General features: G+C 32.6%; 2 protein-coding genes and 2 pseudogenes across 2 annotated transcripts; 2 read left to right on the top strand and 2 right to left on the bottom strand.

The window, feature by feature from the left end:
• Nucleotides 1-504: 504 nt before the first annotated feature.
• On the bottom strand, nucleotides 505-9,938 carry LOC136785083 (leucine-rich repeats and immunoglobulin-like domains protein 3; annotated as a pseudogene).
• Nucleotides 9,939-10,574: 636 nt separating this feature from the next.
• Nucleotides 10,575-11,431, top strand: LOC136785081 (ubiquitin-conjugating enzyme E2 G2-like). Its single transcript, XM_066746100.1, is given in 5 exon segments — nucleotides 10,575-10,653; nucleotides 10,767-10,848; nucleotides 10,915-10,945; nucleotides 10,947-11,034; nucleotides 11,100-11,431. Coding segments are annotated over 5 exon segments (477 nt in total). The 5' UTR covers nucleotides 10,575-10,637; the 3' UTR covers nucleotides 11,360-11,431.
• A 686-nt stretch (nucleotides 11,432-12,117) lies between these two features.
• Nucleotides 12,118-13,624, top strand: LOC136785073 (palmitoyltransferase ZDHHC16-like; annotated as a pseudogene).
• Nucleotides 13,625-13,694: 70 nt separating this feature from the next.
• LOC136785074 (serine protease snake-like) lies at nucleotides 13,695-15,043 on the bottom strand. Its single transcript, XM_066746090.1, is given in 6 exon segments — nucleotides 13,695-14,096; nucleotides 14,098-14,144; nucleotides 14,307-14,554; nucleotides 14,630-14,748; nucleotides 14,750-14,901; nucleotides 14,972-15,043. Coding segments are annotated over 5 exon segments (825 nt in total). The 5' UTR covers nucleotides 14,876-14,901; nucleotides 14,972-15,043; the 3' UTR covers nucleotides 13,695-13,811.
• Between the last annotated feature and the right edge of the window lie 620 nt (nucleotides 15,044-15,663).

Raw genomic sequence — 15,663 nt, 5'->3', positions numbered from 1 at the left:
CGATATAACTTTTATTAGAACTTATTGTTTTATTCATGTATTTAAATTTTAAAGTTAACAATTTCTGTTCCATAGTGCTTATTTTCTTGCGAATTGTAAATATTTTATTTCAAAACTATATATAGACAAACAGCCCGAATCCCTTAACGGGATCCCTCACGCGTGCTTTACCGACAGTACAAGTCAATAAACAATTAGTTTAATAAAAGTCAAATGCGAAGCAAATTGCAAAAACGGGCTTCTTTATGACAATGTGCCAATTCTAACGAGTCAATCGAGCTTAAAAAAACTCAAATCGAATGAAGAATAACGCTGTACCACTGTCCCGCGTTCTTGAAGTGGAACTAACCAAAACTAACCTCTCTTCGAGAACACGGCACAATGCTACAGCGTTATTTTTCAACTAATTTGAGTGTTTTTAAGTGCGTTTAACTCGTTAGGACTGGCACATTGTCCAACAAACGCCCGATTGTTCAATTTGCTTCGCATTTGAATTTTATTAAACTAATTGTTTATTCACTTTAACTGTCGATAAAGTAGGCGTGAGGGATCCCGTTATTTCCCTTGAGTAACATTGTGGGGAGAGTGGGAGACCAAACACTTATGAACTCATATCACACCCCACAGGGTGAGGGTGGTATAAGTGAAATAAATAACTCATTCTTTTAGCTATTGGGGATTATTTGTATTTTGTACAGAATACTTTATATAACAACAAGGAAATACTGAATCAAACAGATGCATTATCAGTACAATCGCACGTTAAGAATTATTAAGCTATTATTAAGAAAATTATTTTCTTAATATGTAAAATATAGAATTTGTTTTAATTAATTTCTTCATTTGATCTTAAATGTCTCCAATTTAGGTAAATTATAATTCACTTGATCAACATTTACTACTTGCAAAGAGATATTCAATTAATGTCAATTGATTCTTTGATTTGTATGTGATCAATTTATATAGCTTTTCAATTAATATTAGCTAATATTTCTCTTCGTGCGTTAAATATCATTTGCGATATAGAGCCCATTTGGAATTGTTTTTACACATTATCTAAAGCATCATTCTAACTAGTCTATTTTTTACTTTAAAAATTATAATAAAAAAATCAGCATTAGTCAATGTCATTAATTTGGTAAAAATCCTTAATTACAAATATAATATTTGCATAGTTTTGTTTTATGTAACTCAAATAATTGGTATAAATAATATCAAACGCTTTTTTGAGGGCTCTAAATCCAGGCAGAGTTTATTCGGTGGCAAAATGTAATACTCGTTATCATTTAAAACTCTATTCCTTATACATCAGGCATGTTCTTTTTCACTGCACTAGTAAAGAGCTAGCAATATACTGAACTGCACTAAACTGGATAGCCTAGTTCATTAGGGCAATTTTGTAACCCTTGTCGACAATCTCGGTATAGTTAGGCCGAAGTTAATGACAAATATCGGTTTGTGCAATGATTAATGAATATCTATACATATATATCGTTGACGGTCCTTACCGATACCGAAAATTTTCGTTAAAGTTACAGAATACGACGGGGTCAGTTCTTACACAAAAATAAGGTTTGTTCTTTTTCATGAACTAATGCACATTAATACGAGATAATCGTATAAAGGATTCTTCTAGTCAATGTGACTAAGAATTTTCTATTATTTTTCAAAGTGCTGCAATCGCACTAAGTGTAGTAGTTCAATGTACTAGACGCTCTAATTTTTATTGAAAGCTTGAAGGAAACTATGGATTTTTTCGCTGCACTATCGTACTGGTACAATTAGATAAAATAAAACAAACATATTTTCTCAATCTTACTATTGCACCAATGCAATAGTGCATTGAAAAAAAACAGACCTTGTGATTTTCTTATACTAGAGAACACTAGTCCGTGAAAAAGATCAGACGGTTAAACGCAATTATTACACTTTCAATACATTGTACATTCACAATCCGCACTAGTTAAAGGTACACAATAAGCAATTTGTTTACATATACATATGCTATATGTGTATACATATATTTATAAATAAGAACAGCATACTAAACTATTCAGTTTAAACAATACTTCAGTTTCTGTTTTCGAACTTAATATAGTATTTAAGTTTTTCAGGCACAGCGATTGGGAGATATCCCAAGACCACTTAGACTTTGTAAACTATTCATTTAGTATAATTGTAATGAAAATGAAGTTATGGCTTGCTTAGTCTTTGTTCACGAGCTATGGAAGTTATTTTCACGTTACGTGCTATAACAGTGTTTAGAAAAATATGTTCTCTCTTCGCGTTTTCTTCTGCTTGTAAAAAGCAATTGTCATCGCAAATTACTGCAAATTCTATCGTTTTTTGTTCGCATGAATATTATTTGTGCCTTCTTTTCAATTGAATTCACCTCGATTAACTCCTTTTTAGTTAATTTCGTAATTCTTAATTTTCGTCAAATAACATATATATAATATATACAAAATTATCACAAATCACATTAAAAATCTAACACATTCTTGCTTACGATAATCGATAATTATATAAGCTTTCTTTGCTTTTCTGCATATAACGCTATTGTCAAATATACATATACATTTTGTAAGACACAGAGATTATCCAAAGTGCTGTAAAAAATTTGTTAAAAGTTACTTTCCAAAGTTTCTAATTTTATAAGGTCACTGTTTTTCCAATAGGCACCTAGTTTTTTCGTACTTTTCCCAAATCTCTTCTAAAGTATATCTCTTAAAATAATCATAAAACAATAACGTAATAAACATTTGCACAACTTCACTGCTTGTATAATAAAAATAATACATTGTCAACAAAACGAATGTTACTAGCTTAGTAAGTATATAATACTAAAAGATATTTGCGCGCAAATCTTGTAATTAAGCAAGTAACTTATAAGTAGTTCGATTCAATGAGCAATTATCAATAACAAATAAAATTAAGGATTAATATAGTTGGGAAAGTATAGCGTACGAGATGAGGAAGGAAGACAATTCGCAAAATATATCAGCACTTTGGTGGAGATAGGGGCTACTATCTGCATGTCGGTTAGCTCGTATGGTTAAATTGTCAAATACCGTAAATATCTAATTACTAACTCTAGAATAAATATCTATCACAAAAGGCTGGTTTAGCTGTGTGGCCTTCTAATATAGTATACTCTTGTGACAAAGCCTAAAATTTGTCATGGCCTATATTATATAGCGATACATATCGGTTTCTAAGTCCTACGAATATTTACATATGATTATACTTTCAAATTACTTTCCAATTTCCACAACGTCGAACCATCGTTATATCGCTTTCCTGTCACTGTTAAATATATAGGATGATAAAACTTTTCATTTGTGACCATTTATAGTAAATTGAATTTGATAAGTTTCAGTGGATTCGACGAGTGAATTTACCCATTTATTAAATGCAACGTTGATGATTAAATATGCACTTTTCAAATTACGCATAATTTCTGTCAATTGTGCAAAATATCACTTTTCATTGCCTACGTTACTCTTTCTGTAGTGCAGGTTCTTATACCTCATATTCGTCACTATCCTTGGGCAATTTTCGTTCGTGATTTGTGTAATGTAAAAGGGGATCGCCAACCGTTACAATTGCTGTTTCGTCTTCACTGTTTATTTGACGGGCCATAGCTTCTTCTAAAAAAAATACAGATTATTTATCAAAATAAACTCAATTTAATGGGGTTCCTCACGCTTGCTTTACTGACACTACAAGTCAATAAACAATTAGTTTAATAAAATTCAAATGCGAAGCAAATTGAACAAACGGGCGTCTTTAGGACAAGGTGCCAGTCCTAATGAGTCAAACGAGTTTAAAAACACTCAAATCGGATGAAAAATAACGCTCTACCACTGCCCCCGCTTTCTTGAAGTGAACATAACCAAAAGTAACCTCTCTTCAAGAACGCGGGGCAGTGGTGTAGAGCGTTATTTTTCATCCGATTTGAGTGTTTTTAAACTCGTTTGACTCATTAGGACTGGCACCTTGTCCTAAAGACGCCCGTTTGTTCAATTTGCTTCGCATTTTGAATTTTATTAAACTAATTGTTTATTGACTTGTAGTGTCAGTAAAGCAAGCGTGAGGGATCCCGTTAACGGGATCCCTCACGCGTGCTTTACCGACAGTACAAGTCAATAAACAATTAAGTTAATATAATTCAAATGCGAAGCAAATTGAACAATCGGGCATTTGTAGGATAATGTGCCAGTCCCTAACGAGTCAAACGAACTTAAAAACACTCAAATTAGTTGAAAAATAACGCTGTACCATTGTGCCGCGTTCTTGAAGAGAGGTTACTTTTGGTTATTTCCATTTCAAGAACCCGGGACAGTGGTACAGCGTTATTCTTCATCCGATTTGAGTTTTTTTAAGCTGGATTGACTCGTTAGAATTGGCACCTTGTCATAAAGAAGCCCGTTTTTGCAATTTGGTTCGCATTTGACTTTTATTAAACGAAATGTTTATTGACTTGTACTGTCGGTAAAGCACGCGTGAGGGATCCCGTTAAGCTAAATCAATGTTACTTGAAAATAAATGACAATAAATATAATGTTTTAATACCAGGTAGACACAGTTGAAGCTGATCACTGCTAGGGTTTGTACTATCTCCAGTTCCACTGTCTTTGCTATGCTGAGAACTCGTGTCCAGAAATAAATGGGTTTGTGTTTCCGTGACAATGGGTAAAATGGAAGTAACCGGCTGTGAATTGGTATTGTGCGAAGCACTTAAGCGACGTCTAGTCTGATAAATAATTACCACCCATACCACTGATGTACCAACGGCGCAACACACAACGGTAATTATTATCAAGCCTAATATATCATCTTCGTTAACCAATGAGCTTGGAGCTAAATAAATGAAATAAACAATAAGCTTATGAAAAAATTATTAATAATATAAACAATCGATTACAAAAAAATATTTACCCGGATTAACAGTGAGGTTTGATGCATCAACCACGGTACCCTGAGAATTGGTCATCTCACACTCGTAACTGCCAGCATCGCTCAGAATAGTGTTGACAATTATTAGCAATTGATCTTCGGCAGTGAAAAAATGCCTTTCTGTCGCTTGCAATGGACTGCCGTCTTTGCGCCAAGACAATTTTGGTTTGGGTGAACCTCCAGCCATACACTCCAAGACAATTGAACCGCCAACTGTTATTTCTTTATTTTCCATAGGCTTTACGAGGATGGCGTCTCTAAATTTAAACCAGAAATTATTTTCATATAAAAATGTGTATTTAGAGCAAAATAATTTTCCATAAATATACCTAGTATAGTAAGTGTAGCATTGGCAATTATTAATCCTGCAAGATTCTGTGCAGTACAGGAATAAATTCCACCATCAGCTGCTTTGGCATTAATGATAAATAATACATCATCAGTTGGCATCATGTACATTCTCCTTTCTCGTGCCGCTGGAAAATCATTACCACCATCTTTTTTGCCAAGCTATTTGAGGGGCTGGAAGACCTTCTGCTGAGCATTCCAGGTTTGCAGTACTTCCAGCCATTACTTCTATGTCTTTTGGAATTTTTGAGAAGGAAGGAAAAACTGTAAAAAGAGAAAAATTAATATAATGAATGGACTTTCAGTATTTTTGAGCTATTTTCATTTCAAATAGATACATACTCAGAACACTCAATTTGACTTTAGCAGAATATGTTGTTCCATAATTATTAGTAACCATGCACTGATATTTGCCAGCATGGGCATGAGTTACATTGAAGATAGTCAATGTGGAAGTTACTTCTGTCACTCCATTCTCAGAAGTGGATACGTCATTTTGGAAATCTCTCTTTTTCATCTCAACATTGTCATGTTTCCAGGTAAAGTGAAGTGGAGCATTTGCTGTGCTGTTCGCTCGACATACAAGTGTTACATTATCACCTTTGATACTCATTTGACCTACAGGTTCTTGGATTATCCTTGGCTTAGGATAATCGTCTGCAAATTTAGTACAATTTTTATAACATAGGAACTAAGGTATGTTCAAATCATAAATCTAATAATACAAATTTCTCACAAAAAATAATATTTTAGTAATTACCACAAGTAAAATTGGTATGATGAAGTTGAGTTAATGGCATCCTTTCAAGCCAGGCAGGATATCCACAATGGACTTTAGCGTCGCTGCTAAGCATATTTCTCCTTAACCACACACTTAACCATTGTAAACCACAGTCACATACCAAGGATCCTGAAAAAATTTGTTTATAAAATTAAACTGTAAAGTGGAATTATTCAAATTATTCAATGAAAATTGAAAATAAAAGCCCTTACTTGAATTCATTTTGAGTTTGATTAAATTTGGCATAGAATCAAAAGCATTTTCCTGAATGTTTGTTATATTATTGCCAGTAAGATCCAATTCAGTAACGTTTCTTAAACCAACAAAAGCTTTTTGATTGACAGACTTTATTCTATTATGTGCTAGTCCCAATTTAAATAAATTCCCTAATGGACCAAATGCTTTGTTGTATCTTCCACTGTATAGGAAATTCTATTTGCATTGAGTTCCCTTGAGAAGACAGAGTATAAATTAATACATGGTAATAAATACATTGAAAGTAAGATTATCAATATTTTATAATCACTTACAACACGCGCAAATTTGGTGTAAACCTAAATGCTGTATCGGAAATGTATGTTATTTGATTATGATCAAAATTTAGGGTCTCTAACTTATCCAAAATTCAAAAGCATCTCGTTCAATAGAAGTGAATTCATTGTGTGATAAATCCCTGTAAATAAAAATTTATCATCAATTATGTACAAATATTCAATGCATTTTAACTCAAAACATAATTATTTATTTGTTTATAATAATACTTACAATTCTGTGATATTCCTACAACTTTCCCATGCTTGATGGTCAATCATAGAAATTCTATTATGAGATAACGTTAATTTGTCCAGTGATTTAGTCCCCAAAGTCCTCCTTTTTTTTACTGAAGTTAGCTGATTAAAATCAAGCTGTAAGTAAAACAAATTTGGCAGTGGATAAAATGCTCCATCCTCCAATTTATCAATTTTATTTTTTGTCAAACGCAGTTCCTCCAGTTCTCCAAGCCTTTAAAGCTTAAGCCACGAATCTGCCGCAACTCATTTCTATTTAATTCTCTGCAAAAAAAAACCTAATTAAATTATATTCTACTCATTAAAATCTATAAAATATGGTTATTATCATTTGATGCTTACAATATACGCAGTCTTTTAAGATTAGAGAATAAATCTTTTATGTGAGTTAGATGATTTTTATTTAAGCGAAGCTCCTCCAATGAAGTTAGATTATCCAAAGAGCCATTTTCTATTATTTTTATTTGATTTGAATTTAAGTGTCTGAAAAAATGCCACTTATTAAAAATTTTTTGTTTTGTTACTTCCTGCAATTGATTAAAAAACATACTTACAGATGCAATAGCTGATTAGGAGCCAAAAGAATCCCCTCTGTAAAACTGTTATATTATTTCCACTTAAATCCAAATTTATAAGATTTGGTAATGTCAGTAATGCAGTACCATTTATACTGGTAATTGAGTTATGCGATCTACAACAGATTTTTTTTATAAAAAATAATACGAAATTTTAATGAGTTGAGAAATTTATCATTAAATGTAACATCTACTAACAATGAAAGACGATATAAGTTTGGTGCAAACGTTAAATCTGGAACTTTTGTCAATTGGTTCTTGTTCACTTTCAGTACTTTTAATGTATCATTGTTAGATAGAGCAAGTCTGAAGTCCATCTCCTAGTCTATTGACACTCACATCACTAAAAAAAAAAATTAGTTATTTGTAGATTGAAAAGAAATCCAATATTTCCTTTTTTATTCAATGGAGAGATAAATGTAAAGGTTCTAAGAAATGAATTATCCCTATTCAGAGGTAGATATCCTTGACTGTGAGGTATAAAAACTGACAATGGTCAATAGCCTTCAGAAAGAACTATATATGGTATTAGAATCCTACTCAGGTAGTTTAATTTTTAATTTTTTGTAAATCAAACAATTCTCATTGCTTATGAATACAAATTATTTAGACTTAATATACAGATTGAATTTTTTTTTTAAATTTATTTTTAAATAAATATTTAAATAGAGACAAATTCCATTGAATTCAGAGAGACTTGAACTCAATATATTTTTGTAGCCGAATTAGGTTCGGCGTTTTGTTTTTAAGAACCGTGAAATCTTTAGGCGGATTTTGTAATTGTTCGAGGTTGCATCGTCGTTGTGGTTTTCTGGGCTGCCACGATCGTATTGTGTGAACACATGGATCAATGTATACAGTGATAGTGTGGCTGTTTGGACATCGAGCTCATGAAAAGATAGGTCCATCCGTGCGAGTTGTTAAAGGGTAATAACTCGTCATGGTCAGAACGCCTGGAAGTTTCTGAGAGAAATATTTATGCGGAATTGGGGGCTTATCGATTGATGGCACATCCCTGGAATACAACCGCCTGTTTGTCATTATAATAACAGCCGATTTGAATGCTATCCTGCGAAGTCTGGTACGGAACATTTGTTTTTGTTTTTATTTTAAAAAGCGCCCATGGGGTTCGAAGCTTTAGGCATAGTTTTTTTTAGGAATGTCACAAGCCAAAGTTATTTCTTTAGTGTCTGTGGTAAGCCAGTCCTAGATTGCTCTTTGTAACGAATTGTACTAATAAAATTTGTTTAAAAATTGAGCCTTCATTTTGTCCAATACCTTTATGTGTAATAATATTATTTCATTAAATTTTGTTTTTTTATAATGAAAATTAAAAAATAGAATATCAATAGAAGAATTGAACAATAAGTATTTACTTTATGCCCATTAGTGATCATGGGACATTAAATATCAGTTGGCTAAACCATATCTAATAACTGATACTGCTAGATCATTGTTTAATGACCAAATTGTTCCAATCATACATTTACCAAAGGAAGCTTGCATTATAGAGTTACTTAGTCAATTGTTTTGTTATATTGATACTAAATTTCACAGGACACAATGTTTTCTCTAATTTTATTGTTTTAAATTTATTTTAATAGCTTGACATTTAGCTGTATATATAATGAATTGGTGAATAAATTAAAGAAAATATTTATTAAAAACTCTATATTAGGTTTAAGCTTTATCTTATCTTCACTCGATTATTTTACAATCGATAGTGTCATTTAACTTGTAAATTATTAAGTTGGAATAAAAAAAGGAACATGAAACACTAACACATTAATTTACTAATATACCCATGATAAAAATTAATATTTACTATAGCATGACAATTTCTTAATAAAACTTAAAAACAACAATAAGAAACTACAAAATTTGAGCAATAATTAAAACTTTAAAGAAGAAATATATTCACTCAAACAAACTCACATTTATAATTAATAATCAAAATCAATTGGAACAAAACTTAATATATTGTAATGTATAAAAAATAAATTTAATAAGAATGGAAAATTATAGGCATTATTTTCAGAAATTACATCAATATGTATTTATATATAGGCTCAAATATGTCTGTGTGAGCAAGGAAGACTAGAATGAGAAAAAAAAGGGTGGGGTGGTATATGAAAAAAAGGAGAATAGACGGACGAATAATAGAAGGAATATTCTTTGGAAGAGAGGATCTATTGTATTGGGGTTCATTGTGATCAAAAACGAGAAAGGTCTGATATTATTTACTCACAGTGTTTCAGTCCATGGTGGTAGACCACTAGGTGCTTCGTTGAGTTTCAAATCCCTGCAATCAACTATATTCCCGAGACAGGAGCATTTTATGGGACACTGATCTGCTTCTCCAGCATCAGCCACAAAAATTCCAGATAGAGAATTGCAAATGAGTAGAAAAATAAACGCAAAAATTCCACTTCTTGATGTTCTTTTTGTCCTTCGACCTAGGGAGAAGGCGTTTTCCCCATTCGACATTGTAAACGTAAGTCCAACTCAAAAACTATGCCCGAACTTTCCCGATTTCTTTCCCCATTCTTTCTCGAAATTAGGTTTATTGACGATAATTAGCATAATAAGTTAAATGCTACGTATTTGTCAATTAAAGGCAAAACTGGTCCCCTCAAAAACGGAAATTCCTACGCACCATGATGACGCCTACAACTGGCTCTAAAATCTAACAATACAACGAACACAACTCCGAATACAACTGAACTGAACCTAGGCCAGGGGTCACAGAAACTCCCCTCTTAAGCCCGAAGCCGTCTACCGTAACGCCATCTACGAAGACTGTCCTCTGGACGGTACTATAAGAACAGTAAGAAAATTTCCAATCCCATTTTATCTGTAAAAGGAAAGTATGGTAAATTTGTCCAATCATACATCTTTGAGTTTTTAAATTATAGAAGAGGGACTGGCGAGACTGCTATCGTCCCCTCCTCCCTTCCCGGCAGAATCGGCTGTCCTCGGAGGCTCGGACTCCTCGGCCCTCGCGCCCCATCGCGCCCCTACTGACGTTGGCTGACGTGCTCATTTCTTCAATTTCAATGATTCAATCAATATCAATTTTTACTTGACAAGAGTCATGAAATTGTGTTAAAATGGTGTAATACATTCTCTGGTAAAGAATTGAGTGAAAAAAAAGGAAAATGGGCCGGATCAGCGTTAAGGCGCTTGATGGCAGAGTACAAAGGTGTCGTTAAATTTGTTACATTTCTCTTATAAAATAACAATTTACTCGTATTGTGTAAACTAACCTTCTTAATCTACCAATATAATTATATAAATAGTGTATTGAATTTATAGAGTTGACCCTGAATCCACCAGAAGGAATCATTGCTGGTCCAATAAATGAAGAAAATTTCTTTGAATGGGAAGCTTTAATCACGTATGTAATAATGTAGGGTTCAATCAGTACTATTTGTTTTTACTGAAGGTAATTATTTTTTAACAGTGGACCAGAAGGAACATGTTTTGAAGGAGGTGTTTTTCCCAGCAAAACTTGTATTTCCACCAGACTATCCTTTGAGCCCACCAAAAATGCAATTTACTTGTGAAATGTTTCATCCTAATAGTACGAAGTTATTTTACTTATTATGAGATATAGAAAACAAAAAATAATTTGATATATTTTTGTAGTATATGCAGATGGCAGAGTATGTATAAGTATATTACATGCGCCAGGAGACGACCCTATGGGATATGAAAGTAGTGCTGAGAGATGGAGTCCAGTACAAAGTGTAGAAAAGATTTTATTAAGTGTAGTAAGCATGTTGGCAGAACCCAATGATGAAAGTGGAGCAAATGTTGATGCTGCAAAAATGTGGAGGGAAGACCGAGCTGAATTTGAGAGAGTTGCACAGAAGCTTGTTAAGAAAACTCTTGGCATACCTCCGTAATTTAATAATTGTATTAATATCTGAATAATAAGACAAAACTGTTATGTTTTAATAAAAATTATACATCCTTGATTTATCCTTCACACACATGCTGGTACATAATATTTTCATGTGTTTATAATTTGTGTGTAATATATAATTCTTTTAATTATGCAAGATTAAAAAGTTATTTTTAAACCATTGAAAATATAATTAACAAATTTTTAACAGCTGAAAGAGAATTTTTATAAAAATATTCAGTATGTGAAATAACATTTAAGAGACTTTTTTCATTAAAATAAATTATTGATTTAAGAACTGGAAGAGTTGAGTTTAATAAATTATCTTTTTAAATTTTACATACACTTTTGGTGTATTAATAGTAGTTAGAGGGCGCTATTCTGAATTCTAAGTATTCCAACTCTTCCTGACTCTACCATTCCAAATCCAACTTCTCCTGATGTATTTCCAATCCAACCTATCAGTTCTAACCTGGTTCTAACCTAAGAAAAGTTTTGCCCCAATATACAATTGAGTTCACCCCTGTAATGTTTATAATTCATTTCAATGATATATTAATTTTTTACATTTGCTATCGTTAGAGAAAAATGATAATTAAATATAGGTGAAAATATGGAGAAAATTCATAAATGTCAATATGGTATGCTATGTATAAAGTTTCATTTGAAAAACGTTCGTCAATTTGACATTTTCTTAGAAGCGCTTTCTGTGACATTTTTCGCAATTTGTATAAAGAACTATTCAATTTAAAAAGAAAAATGGCTAAGGTCCATTGGTCCATTGCAAAAAATACCAAAGATCATTAGGTGAGTTTCTGCCAAGATAAGATATTTTCTTTTTTATATCTTTGATTTTTTATTTTCCTAGAATTAGTTTAAAGCAACGTTGGTATCGTTTTCAAATAATATGCAAATCCTTATTTTACAATGAATTTATGAGCTGGAATTATGCTTGCGATGTTTTAATGGAACCAATATTTTGGTTTGTGGAAAATTTTACTGCCTGTTTAGGACCTGTAAGTATTGTCAATTTATTCCTCATATAAGTGTTAAAGCTATAATTCTTTCTGAAAAATCTTTACTAAATATGTTAGTTAATAGGTTTTTGTAGTAATGGTGGGTCTACTGACTGTGTGTATTGTGTACATAGCATATTGGATTGGACTACCATATTATTGGGAAAAAAGTCCATCTCTTACAATAGTTTTGTTGATAATTGGGAAACTGGCTGTTAATGAATGTCTGCTTCCATTATTATATGGGTGTTAAAGTATCCAGCTGGATATCCTCCACAGGGTGGTCTTATCCCAGAGGCTGTTAGTATTTGTAAAAAATGCATAAAACCAAAACCACCTAGGACTCATCATTGTTCAGTATGCAACAGATGCATATTGAAAATGGATCATCACTGTCGTATCCTTTTTTTCTTAATTTTCAATTTAATTCAAATACTTTTGCAGATATTGTTTTTCTTATTAGAAAAATGCAGCATGGTTAAATAATTGTGTTGGACACTTCAACCACAGGCACTTTTTTCAGTATATGGCATTTACAGTAACTGGTGTTTTATTTATAATGATATTTGGAGCAGAAATCGCATATCAAGAAATTTTTTATCCTCAAGAACCAGAGTTAGATGGCCATCCAGTACGCATTAATAATTCTGAAATCATTCCAATAGTACGTATCATGTTAAAGAATTCTTCCAATAATATACTGTTGTAATCTCCAATTTTTTTCCAGATGGAATCAATGGACCATTTAAGCAAAGAAGAGTTAGCTGAAATAGCAAGACTAGCTGAGGAGAATAAGGAGAGAGAGTGGAAGAGAAAAGTAATTATTTTTGCTGCCTTAATTTGCGTTGCTACATTCGTTGCTCTAGGTGCATTGACCTGGTGGCATGCAGGCCTAATCACCAGAGGTGAAACCAGTATAGAAGCTCGCATAAATTCTACAGAAACAGAGAAGTACAAAGCTTTGGGAAAAGTGTACGAAAATCCATATAATTTAGGTTCAAGAGAAAACTGGAGGTTATTTTTAGGATTGTCCGGAAGGTATAAATTGATTAAAGCTTAAGAATTTATTTTCTAAACAGATAATAACTTTTCTTTCTTTTCTATAGGAGCTGGTGGAATGTTATGTTTCCATCCATGCATGGTCCTTATGGTAACGGACTTACTTGGAGAACAATACACGATGCCAAAGTATCATGACTTTAATACTGATTTCTTTCACTAAAACCGACTGATTTCTTAAATAGCTTAAACTTTTATTCTCTAGTCAATTAAAAAAACAGCTGTTTTTTAAGTTTATGGTACACTAAGGAAAAAGAAACATCATAAGTCATCGTTACTCATTTTCATAATAATTTAATGATAATTATAGCAATTATTAGTGAAAGAATAAAAAGTATTTTTTACCTTAAAAAAGTAATTAAATAATTTCAATAACTTTTATGGCCAAACAATGCCTTCTATCCAGTCTAAATAATGGGAAACTCTTGTATAAACCCCTGGAGAATTTACAACGGCGCAACCTTCACCAAAGCTGGTAATTCCAATTACTTGAAAAAGGCAAATATGGTTTGGATGAGCAATTTGTATTGGCCCACCAGAATCTCCAGAACAAGTGTCTCTGGTCCAATTATTTTGAGGATCTCCAGCACAGATCATACTGGGTGCAATTCCATGTGGAACAGACAATGAACCATTGTGTCTGATGGAACATTGTACATTATCAAATTATGTCGAGAAATGCCTTTCTAAGCTCGGTACTGCGATCTCCTCCTTTAAGTTGTATAAATTAGATTTCAGTATTTATATTAATATCAAGACTACCAAAATAAAAATATAACTTTTGTACTTTCGAATTCATAAGGAAAGCAAAGACAAAGCTATACTGTCTAAATTATTAAATATAATCTAGGGATATATAATTTATTTCAATACCGAATTCTTGAGCGCCCCAACCAGTGACCCAAGCTCTTGTGGGTACACTATCGTATTTTTGATAAAGGCAGGCAGGTCTTATTGAGTGGCTAAAAGTAACAGGATCTTGCAACTCGACAAGTGCAATATCTGCATACATAGCAGGAGGCTTGTAAGTTGGATGTCTCACTATTCTTTTAATTCCAGTAGCAATACCTAATGCATCGTTTAATTTTTGAAAACCTATACGTGCGGCATTTGGGCTTCCACTGGAAGAAGAGTTTGTTTTCAGCAACCATCTTATACATATTTTCAAAAATATTTTAAATAAATAAGCTCATTACTTTGGTCCATAAGTACAGTGTGCAGCAGTAAGTACCCAGGAGTGAGAAATTAAGCTGCCACCACAGTACAATGTAAAGTTTCCTGTTATAGATCGTTTACCCAGTGCCACCATATGAGGGGAATTCACCAAAAGTTGTTGGTGTTCCTCCAGAAACGAATCCTTGTGAATTTGTGCATTTATCATTATCCACTGTAATAACTCCTCCATTTGTACCAGTCAAAGATAATCCTTCCGACTGACCCATAATCTCTTTATTATATTCCTCGCATTCTGAAAGAATATAAACATTAGAAAAAACAATAAATATTTATTAATTGGTTTATCTTTAATTAGAACTTGCTGCTATCAGATTTAGCTTTATAACTATCGGTTGATCCTTCATCAATGTCTGCTCCACCAAATTTAGTTGGCACAGATGGATTGAATGTGAAGCATCTTCGGCTTTAAACGGTACATTTTGAGCTGGAGATGGCCTATTCACATTTATCTTATTTTTCAGCTTCTCGCTTGAGCCAGGAATCTCAACAATGATGACTGTCAAATCACCTTCAAGTGGAATTTTGTATTCAGCATTGTCAATTCGTGTTGGAGTTTCAGGTACAAGAAAAGGATTGTGAGTGTAAACTGTAATAATAAATATAATTCTTTTAGTGTAAATCTCTTTATCAAGCAATTGTTTAAGAAAGAAAAGACAACAAATTATTTGCTTGCCATTGCTCTTAATTAGTTGTGCCAGAGGATTAGCTGTGGTGATTAAAAAAGGATTATCCCTATAAGGTATAGGTGTGTGTCCATTCTTGTTTTAAAAAAGGATTATTTGGACTTACGGTTATTCTGTCCGAGCTGCTATGGCTCCTTTTTGAAGCATCTAAAACCACAATCCTTATTTAATTATCACAACAAGCAATTGGTAGAAATGATACTTAATTAAAAATATCAGAATAAACACAAGAAAGATGAAACGAATTGAGAAAACTGTGTTGAAGCTGAAGTATGGGCTATGCAGGTTGGGGCGATTATTAAAAAAAATAA

Source organism: Prorops nasuta, unplaced genomic scaffold (assembly GCF_024137725.1).
Source record: "Prorops nasuta isolate Cenicafe-Biocafe unplaced genomic scaffold, Cenicafe_Pnas_1.2 PNAS00145, whole genome shotgun sequence".
Taxonomy (NCBI): Eukaryota; Metazoa; Arthropoda; class Insecta; order Hymenoptera; family Bethylidae; genus Prorops; species Prorops nasuta.
Note: the sequence above shows the minus strand (reverse complement) of the source record. Positions and strands in the feature narration are given on the sequence as shown.